The 11010-nt window shown below is 33.3% G+C and overlaps 1 protein-coding gene across 1 annotated transcript in view; it reads left to right on the top strand.

Annotated features, from left to right (window-relative positions):
- Positions 1-4866: 4866 nt before the first annotated feature.
- Positions 4867-11010, top strand: part of LOC137646652 (uncharacterized) — a 47223-nt gene continuing 41079 nt past the window's right edge. The window contains exons 1-2 of the mRNA XM_068379756.1: positions 4867-4911; positions 6292-6395. Of these exons, the coding sequence (XP_068235857.1) occupies positions 4867-4911; positions 6292-6395 (149 nt within the window). The remainder of the gene's footprint in view (positions 4912-6291; positions 6396-11010) is intronic.

Raw genomic sequence — 11010 nt, 5'->3', positions numbered from 1 at the left:
TATTGATGTTATCAGCACTTGGTTAGAGATTTTAAACAGACCTGGACTTTGCTTCACTTAAGAAACGCAACGAGAAAGATTGTCTTCAAAACTGTCTTACCTTTCCGTACCCCAAGCCCGAGTGCGGAAATAATTATCTCCTGCAAATCATTTTCAGACTTCTACCGTCAGCGTCCTGCGCCGATAAAAATCCTACAAATGAATAGGATTGATTGCTGGATCTTTTCATCTCTCGGCCAAATTATAGATTATTATACATCATTATAGAGAAGCGATAACCCGTGATTTGGGCCACCGCGATGCCGTTGACCGCAATGCCATTATACCCCCGAAGAGTGTTCTTCAATTGGTGTGGCCTCCCATAATACAGCCCAGGCCCCCCACCCACCCTCGCTCCCGGAGGAAGATAATGTTAATGTAATTACCGTTATAATAACAGTGCAATCAACATCATGCTAAAAGATGTAATCACTATCATTATAACATCACAATCACCTGAGACTTCCCAACAAACCATCAATTAAAGAAAACCGGAGGAGCTTCTGAAATTCTTTTTTTGCCTCTTCTTCCTCCTCCTTCTTCTCCTCTTCCTCCTCCTCCTTCTAATAGCTACATCTCTTCCTCCATCTCCTATGCGTCCTCTTCTCGCTCTTCCCGACGCCATCGCCTTTTTAAGGAAGATTTATTCCCTCTTATCAATCTCCGCCTTTTTCTCTTCTCCTTAATAAAGATCCAGTAATTGACAGGCGGAATGTGCAGAATAAATGGCTGGCCGACGCCTTGCTGCACGTGTGCTTCTCTCTCTCTCTCTCTCTCTCTCTCTCTCTCTCTCTCTCTCTCTCTCTCTCTCTCTCTCTCTCTCTCTCTCTCAAAGATGTAGAAGCTTTTTGGCTTTTAAAAATGTGAATTACTTGAAACGATGATTACGAGAGTGGGAAAAGTAGCCAATTGAATTTACAGATTATATTTTGTGATATACATTTTCTTCTACTCCAGTTATTGATTGGCCCTACACTCCAAATAAAGGCATTCCCTGTCATTGACTAAGATCGGCGTTGATGTGTATGGCACTCATATTCTCGTTGGTGTTTTACACAGGCGAGACTAGACAGGATGGTATTTATGGAAAGCAAAGTAGAATTTTGATTGCAAACCACTATTTTATACTTTAGCAATATTTTTCGGGTAATGTAATGTTTTGAAAATGCACAACCAATACATACGAGTATGTATATGAGCGTATAATATATTTTAATATTCTTATTCAATTTATTAATGAATTATTTTTTTTAATGAAAACCACTATTTTATACTTTACCAATATTTTTCGGGTAATATAATGTTTTGAAAATGCACAGCCAATACATTCGAGTATGTATATGTGCGTAGAATGTTTCAATATTCTTGTTCAATTTATTAATGAATGATTTTTTTTTTTAATTGCAAACCACTATTTTATTCTTTAGCAATATTTTTCGGGTAGTGCAAATTTTTGAAAATGCATAACTAATATATACGAGTATATATGTGTATATACTATATCTTAATATTCTTGTTCAATTTATTAATGAATTATTTTATCTATCTATTTGTGAGCAAGACAGAGACGGTAAAGTAAGAATATCTAACTTAAAACCAGTGATCTATGTTCATTCAGAAAAAGAAATTTGAACAGAATACTATACATTTCATTCTGAAGATGAACGCTATAAATCTTTTTAATTACCAAAACATTTACACATATTTTTGATTTCTTAGTACAGCGTAGCGGTGATGTTCCAACTGGAATCAAAGGTTCCAACCAAACAGGATACATAACCTAAGCCTAACTTAAGGATACATAAGCTACGCCTAATTTATGGATACATAAGCTATGCCCAATTTAAGGATACATAAGCTACGCCCAATTTATGGATACATAAGCTATGCCTAGTTAAAGGATTATTATTATTATTATGATTATTATTATTATTATTATTATTACTTGCTAAGCTACAACCCTAATTGGAAAAGCAGGATGCTATAAGCCTAGGGGCTCCAACAGGGAAAATAGCCCAGTGAGGAAAGGAAACAAGGAAATAGGAGAAATAAAACATTTTAAGAACAGTATCAACATTAAAATAAATACACAAACTCTGCCTAATTTAAAGATACATAACCTATGCCTAATTTAATTATAAGTTGCTTAGGCTTATCCATGATAGGCCGAAGAGGTGAAGAAGCGAGAAAGCGCTATTCTCAGTGTGGAGCCTCATAATTAGTTGAATTAAATTCGAACCGGGCGAGGTGAGTCCTCGCTTTTCATTTCTCTCTCACATTCCGGCCTCGGAGGACGGGACTCGAAGCAGCTGACTGGGGTCGTTTCGAGACACGAGAAAGATTGAGGTATATTGTAGGGTTAAGACAACTGAATCGCAGTTTTTTCCTATTTTTTGTTTTTTTTAGGAATATTGTATTATATCAAGAGTACCATTTTGGATAATTCTTAGAGAAATATATATATATATATATATATATATATATATATATATATATATATATATATATATATATATATATATATATATACACACACACACACACACAACAACAACAACAACAAATGCAAAAAGGCTCACACCATCATTGATCCGCACTGGTCAGTGTGATGAAAATTGGCCAAATCTCAGACATAGATTGACATGTCTGTGGCCTTTGTCCTGCAGTAGAATTTACAGTAAGTATATATATATATACATATATATATATATATATATATATATATATATATATATATATATTATATGTATATGTATACAGTATAATATATAAATATACACATGTATATGTGTATATATATATATATATACATATATATATATATATATATATATATATATATATATATATATATATATATATATATATAATCTGATGTGATTCTTGATTCGTCATAACATACATTTACAAGGCGGAAGATCTTGAATTTTGAGCGATGGTTAAGCCTAGCCGATATATCTCTTTCACGTCGCGCTAATGGATTTGAGAAAACTAGTTAAAATATTCACACTATCATGAATGTTAATCCTATATAAGATGAGTTGTCGACGGTGAAAGGGTGGTAGATTACGGTTTCATTTAATGTAATACGAAAGTTTGTTTTTATTGGTCCTTGTTTGTATATTGTGTATTATGTGTATATTATGTATAGTTGGTTTTGTATATTTAGGGCTCGTATGCATGTAGATATACGTGAGGCATATTGTGCGGGTGAATGCTTTCCCGCATAATTTTGATTATGATGTGATAGTTCATTTATAAACGCATGGATTCTTATGCTGTTTAAACAATGTAGTGTAAGATGTGTAATACACATTGAATACATATGTATATATATGTATGCATATATATATATATATATATATATATATATATATATATATATATATATATATATATATATTTACACATAGATATGCATATATATATATATATATATATATATATATATATATATATATATATATATATATTTACACATAGATATGCATATATATGCATGTTTATATATATATATACACACACAAACGCGCGCGCGCACGCATATACATATAGTGTGTACACACTGTGTGAAACGTAATGTACTCAAGCATGCACATCCCAATACAGTGTACTACATAACCTACACCGCTAATATTTACCTTAGCTTTACCCTTCGTTGCTCTACAAGACAGCCCACACCCTTTACGAACATCCCGCGTTCCGGTGGTGATGGTGACTAGCAGAAAGGGGGGAGGGGTTACCATGAACCTATCCTCTGGATCGTGATGATCAGTTGTGACGGGAGAGGCTGTCATCATCATTATCATCAGTGACAGATACGAGGATAATAATATATTGTATAGTACGTGTGGTTTCGCCCACTTGCACGCCGATCATCACTAATTTTTTTTCTTATCCTACACGCCTCATTATCACCCATTATCAGAATCACTGTCATGGTTGTTCCATCTATTGTCTCGTTCTCTCTCTTTCGCATTATTATTATTATTATTATTATTATTATTATTATTATTATTATTATTACAAGCCAAGCTATAACCCTAGTTGGAAAAGCAAATATACTATAAGCCCAAGGACTCCAACAGGAAAAAATAGCCCAGTGAGGAAAGGAAACAGGGTAAGAAATAAGCTACAAGAGAAATAATAAATAATGAAAATGAAATATTACAAGAAGAGTAAAATCAAATTGGATCTTTTTATATATAAACTATAAACACTTCAAAACAAACAAGAAAGAGAGAAATAAGATAAAACAGCGTACTTGTGTTTTCTTCCTCTTCTTACTTCACTTGCTTCTTCGGTATCTTTCTACGCCCCTCCACTGTCCCCCCCCCCCCCCCCGGGGGTCCTCCGACCCAGTCATCTCGCTTTGTATTGTCAACAAGCGAGTCATTTGCTGTAATGACAGACGACGAAGTCTAAAACTAACAAAGAAAGCGTATAATCATCTTCAAATCAAACTAGCATCCTTCTCTCTCTCTCTCTCTCTCTCTCTCTCTCTCTCTCTCTCTCTCTCTCTCTCTCTCTCTCTCACTCTCTCTCTCTCTCTCTCTCTCTCTCTACTTAATTCCGAAATTCCTGTCATCACGAGAGAAAATTATTGGCTGAAACGATCGACTCATCATCGACTCTTTCGTCAATAAACAGCGATACCAAATTAAATTATCTGAAGACCTGTCAGGATCAGGTAATAATAATAATAATAATAATAATAATAATAATAATAATAATAATAATAATAATAATAATAATAACAATTTCTGCATTTAGAAACTAAAAGGATGAAAGCAGTACATAAAAAGAAAATAAAAGAAAGATAAAATAATGCAAATTGAAAATGATGATAAGAACATTCACAAAGAATTACAGGTAAGTCCAACAGCCAGAGGCCTTCAAAATACAGATAGTGAGGCTTATATTATAATAATAATAATAATGATAATAATAAATCATAATATTAATCATGATAATAATAATAATAATATTCATTATAAAATTAATAATAACGGAAATTACCATAATTAAGATAAAAAAAGTGTCGGAGAAACAAAGACGAGTAAAGAGGCTCCAGTTTATCCGTAATAATAATAAAAAAAAAAAAACACAGACATTTCAAAACAGAATTCTTGTTTTCGCATCTTTTTTACTAATTCTGATATTTTTCTCACTTCATCTGTTCAGGTAATTTGGATTAGCGGTTTGCTGCAATTTCTTAAACAGATGATTAGGCTAAAAAATGGTTTGTATTATAATTATTATTTTTTTTAAAAAGGCGTAGCAGAATTACAGTGATAGATTTATATGCTGCCTCAACATATCACTACGCAAATAATAATAATAATAATAATAATAATAATAATAATAATAAACTATCAAATGTGGTCTTTCGGGTCAAGTCTGTATAGAGAAAGCATTCTTAGACGATGTTGTATTATGAGCTGAACTGATACATTTTGCGTTTTCAGGTGACATTAGTCGATTTGTACTAAGTCCAGACAGTGATTCGTGAGAAATATTTGTGGGTTTTCGGCATGTCGAAGTAATCCACTGTCTTGGGTTAGCGTGCTCTTGCTTGAGAGTGCACTGGGGCACACTTTTCTATCCCATTTCTCTTCCTCTTGTTTTGTTAATTTTTTATAGTTTATACAGGAAATATTTATTTTGATGTCGTTACTGTTCTTGAACTAATTTTTTTCCATGCTTCCTGTCCTCACTAGGCTATTTTCTATACTGTACCGAATGGGTGGAACATCAGTATTAACTTAAATCATTCCTTTGTATGTGAAATTTGAATATGCGATAATCAATAAAAAGTGCACAATATACAGCGTCTTTGGGTTAAATTACTTCTCAAAAGATTAAATTACATTATCAACTCGCCTTCGAAAATTAGATATATCTGAAATTAACTGCAATGGGAAAAACTGCTTAATACTTATCTTAATTTTTAATATTGAAACCACGCTGCCACAACTAAAAAATCATTAATGAGTTCATATATGTATATACTGCACCTATTGGGTGGGACAACAGAATCATTACTTTGCATGTAAATATGCGATATTTAATAAAAAAAAAAAAAAAAAAAGTACACAGAATATAGCGTCAATGGGTTAAATTCCTTCTCAAAAAAATTGAATCGCACTATTGATTCACCTTCGAAAATAGAATCTATTTGGACTTAACTGCTATGAGAAAAACTGCCTAATATTTATTTTCCTTTTTAATATTGAAATAATTTATATACAGATGGGTACTGTTCTCCAGTGGTTATACAGAAGAATGAACTTCATTAATTTGGCAACTGATACAAGTTCACATCAGAAACCAAGGTGTGAGCTTGTGTTCCGATTGTGAGTTTAGACATTCGACTTAGGTGGTGAGATTCGCCCTGTCTTGTTTTGGGAATAGATTGAAAATCGGGCAAGTGTCTTGGTTTTCAATCAGCCTTCAATTATGATAGAAGATTCCTGATCAATTTCTAGTGTTTTGTGAAGTTTACCTTCAGAGTTTTATGTTTTTTATTAGTTTATTTTCACTATACAATTTATATTTACCGAAAAGCGGATTTCTGTGTTATCAAATTTTATATTTGAATGTTCAAAACTCGAATACGAAAAAAATAAGTTACATTCAAATATGCATATGCCTTTCGTAGGCCTCAAGAAATGCACATAGAAATTCAGTCTTTATTTTCACATTTCATATAATTCAACATCATTTGAATATGAAAATTACTATCGATTTTCAACATATCGCATCTAAAAAAAATGAAAAAAAAAAAAATAATAATAATAAAAAAAAAAAGGATTCCTTTGCTGACCTGAGACGATCGATACATCCAAATAGTAATTTAAATAAAGTAAAATTCTCTGAAGCTCCTAGTTGGTCTGTAATTTTTTTTTCAATTTCCTGAAATACAAAGCAAGACTGATGATTGTTTGGATGATATATGAATCTAAGCTTCTTTAAATTTTTACGATGTGAAGCAGGGAAATTTCCTTTCCTTAAAACGTGAAATCACAAGCTTCGTTTTATTTCCTGGAATGGCGAAATTTGCCTTATTTTTTCCTAGAGAATAAAATGCGAAACTTTTTCCTTGAAAGAAGTATTGCTGAACTTGTTATTTTTCTCAAGGACGGTCAAAGAAACATATTTTCTACGAGTGTGTTTCCGAATCTTAATTTTCCTCCATATGAGGTGTTATTACAAGGCTGATGAGTTTTGACTGCAAGCTGAAGGGGCTGGGAACTAGATGCCTTTATCAAGAACCGGTGAAGAAGGGTTAAAGTCATAGGCAAAGGGTATCAACAGGGGGTATAGTAATAGGCAAAGGGTATCAAGAGTGGGTATAGTAATAGGCAAAGGGTATCAAAAGTGGATATAGTAATAGACAAAAGGTATCAAGAGTTAGTATAGTAATAGGCAAGTGTATCAAAAATGGTAGGCAAAAGGTATCAAGAGTGGGTAAAGTAATAGGCAAAAGATATTAAGAGTGGGTATAGTAATAGACTAAAGGTATCAAGAATGGGTAAAGTAATAAGCAAAGGGTATCAAGAATGGGTGAAGTAATAGGCAAAGGGTATCAAGCGTGGGTATAGTAATAGGCAAAAGGTATCAATAATGTGTAAGGCAAAGGGTATCAAACGTGGTTAAGGTATCACGAGTGGGTAAAGTAATAGGCAAAAGGTATCAAGAATAGTTAAGGCAAAGGGTATCAAAAGTGGTTAAGGCAAAGGGTATCAAAAGTGGTTAAGGTAAAGGGTATCAAGAGTGGGTCAAGTAATAGGCAAAGGGTGCAAGGTTCAACCCCGAGGGAAGAGACTGTATACTAAAACAGTTAGCTTTGCGAAAATGGCGTTTGCATACGTGTACAAGTAAGGTGTCTGGCTAGCCTTTCGGGTAGTGATACACCCCAATGGTTTCGTAATTTTCTTCCCCACGAAATAAATCATAAAAGGAAATGTTTTTTTCAAATAACTTAGAATATATTCAAGTTGTGTATTTACTTTCATTACGGTTAAAAAATTGTCATTTCAACTGAAGAAATTCCTATCAAGTTTAGGTTTAGTACTCGTAATCTTTACTGTCAGGTCAGTGTGAACCAGATTTTGCTCTGAGATCCAATCTGAACGACGTGATTCGCTTTGGGATTGACTTGGAATAACACGACCACTGTTGGTTTCTGACCCTAAATAATCAAGATTGAAGTTAGTCCATTGGGAAAAACCCACAGAACAGAACGCTTCTGACCAAAGTCTATAGAATATTCACTGGACCTTGCTTTCCACGGCCCTAAAGGGTAACCGATATGCAGGGTCGCAAAAAAAATTTCATAGGGAAAGTTAATCTATTTATTTCTGATCAAGTTGTGTTCACATCATGGAAATAAAACTGCCACTACACAGTGAGGGATAGATTTTATGAAATCGTACGAATGTTCAAATAGAGATGTTAAAAACAAAGAGAGGAAGCTTGGCACCAAGACGCAACATTGGGAAAAGCCAGTGTAGTAAAAAAGTATAAAATGCATTTACTGATAGGATGGTTGTTTAATATGACTGATGATATTGGTATAACTTGGTTTATGAAACAAACGATTTTATGCAAAATAAAACTGCCACTACACAGCGAGGGATAGATTTTATGAAATCGTATGAATGTTCAAATAGGGATGTTAAAAACAAAGAGAGGATGCTTGAGACCAAGACGCAACATTGGGAAAAGTCAGTGTAGTTAAAAAGTATAAAATGCATTTATTGATAGGATGGTCGTTTAATTCGATTGATGATATTAGTATAACTTGGTTTAAACAAACGATTTTATGCAAAATTATGCCACATAATGTACCACAATTTCAAGGAGCGAGGTATGTCAGTGACTTGATCTGTTCACCTTCTACTAACTCGACCCCTGAATTTTTGGAAATATACAGAAATTGTGGATTGCCCATGTAATATAATTTGTAGGCCTTGTTCTTAAAGGTACGAAAATGCATTGAAAGTAATTAATCGATCTGTTACCCGTAACTCCTCTTACATTTTCATGCTCCACTGTCCGATTTCTGCCTATTTTAATGATGCTGCAGGATTAATAGAAAATACAACAATTTTCGATATCAATAAAAGTGTTGATCATAATAATATAGGATAAATCAAACTATTGTTCTCTGTACTACAGTCTTCCACTGTCTTGGGTTAGAGTCCTCTTTCTTGCGGGTACACTCGGGCACACTATTCTATCTGATTTTTCTTCCTCTTGTTTTATTTAAGTTTTTATAATTTATATAGGAAATATCTATTTTAATATTGTTACTGTTTTGAAAATATTTTATTTTCCCTTGTTTCCTTTCCTCAGTGAGCTATTTTCCCTGTTGGGGCCTCTGGGCTTATAGCCTCCTGCTTTTCCAACTAGGGTTGTAGCTCAGCAATAATAATAATAATAAAGGACCCTAATATAATTAAATGTAATTATGACGAAACCAACAAAGCAAATAATTTCCACGAGACTTTGGGTGAATAGCCAATACATATATACATATATACGTGTATCGGCATATCATGTATTTGGAATATCTAATATATTTAGATTTTTAATGAGAATTGGCCAATCCATTAGCAAATGTAGAACACCATTTCGAAAACAGGCCCCCGCGCACAAACGACTAATAATTTTGGCTACAAAATATCCTGGTATGCGGTAAATAATAATAATACAAAAATATATAGACAAGGCAGGTAATGCATATCTCGGTAAAACCGCAAAATGATGAGCTTGTATTAGCTTCTATAAATGCACGTTGATTATTTTTTCCCAGGGCATAGATTACTATAAAAAAAAGGGAGTATAATTTGGCTTCGGAATTTTACAAAAATCAAAATATTACATGTGCGACATTAGCGTTTGTGTATTTTATTTGTTTGTGAAGGCGTTTTGCTATTGTTTCCCGCAAGTAATTTTTTTTTTTTTTTTTTTTTTTTTGGTGGGGGGGCGTGCTTCACGAATTTCACATAGCATGGATTTCTTTTGTCTTAATCTGGGAATTAATATTCATATGATAAAGGCTATAAGTATATTCTTCTCTAGCACTGGCAATGTTAAGCTGAGAAATAATCGCTGGCCATCGTAGGGTCATGGAACGAGATTGAAATTTTTTTTAACAGGTTTCTTGCCGGTCTCTGAATTTTGGGACACATGAAAAAAAAAGTTTGTGAACTGCTCATGTAATATAAATAGGATGCCATATTCTTAAAGGTACGTAGATGCATTGAAACTAATTTATTGATCTGTTTCCCGCAACTCCTCTTAGATTTCATTATTGTTTGTATTAGTTTTTAAGGGAAAAAATAGGCTTCTAGTGTTTAATCATACTTGGATAGTAAACAGTTATGAATTGTTCTTGAAATATGAAGTAAATATGTGGGAACTACTGCACAAGAAAGTTGTATAGAGTGAAATCAGTTCTACAGTTGATTCAGAGCTCACGGCCATAGGAGAACGCAATTTATCTTATTCAAGAAATGAAGGCTTAATCAGCGGATTGTGAAGATGCCCGATAATTTGCCGATGTTTTTGGGGAAAAAAAAAAAAAGTTTTTCGTTTTTAATGTTTTCCGGAAGGAAATCTGCCCATGTATAAGACGGACGTCGTCTACTAGCAGTTCTATATTATAAATGGGCTTTTGCCGGACTTTGGTTAATATCGATGGAATAGAAAGAGGTTTTGTTCCCTATAAGCCTAGCAATAGGAAAATCTTTGTTATTCGGCCGAGAATTTGGAACAATATCATCTGCTATTTTTCTCACGTTGCAATTGTTCAACATCAACTCCGACAATTTACTGATAATTAAATATACAAATTGATTGCCTAGATACTAAACCTTAATTTAGATATCCAAATTGATTGCCTAGTTTCTGAAACTTTTCTTAAATCTCCAAATTGATTGCCTAGTTAATAAACCTTATTTC

Source organism: Palaemon carinicauda, chromosome 9 (assembly GCF_036898095.1).
Source record: "Palaemon carinicauda isolate YSFRI2023 chromosome 9, ASM3689809v2, whole genome shotgun sequence".
NCBI lineage: Eukaryota > Metazoa > Arthropoda > Malacostraca > Decapoda > Palaemonidae > Palaemon > Palaemon carinicauda.
The sequence above is the reverse complement of the archived record's forward strand: the minus strand, read 5'-3'. Positions and strand labels throughout refer to the sequence as shown.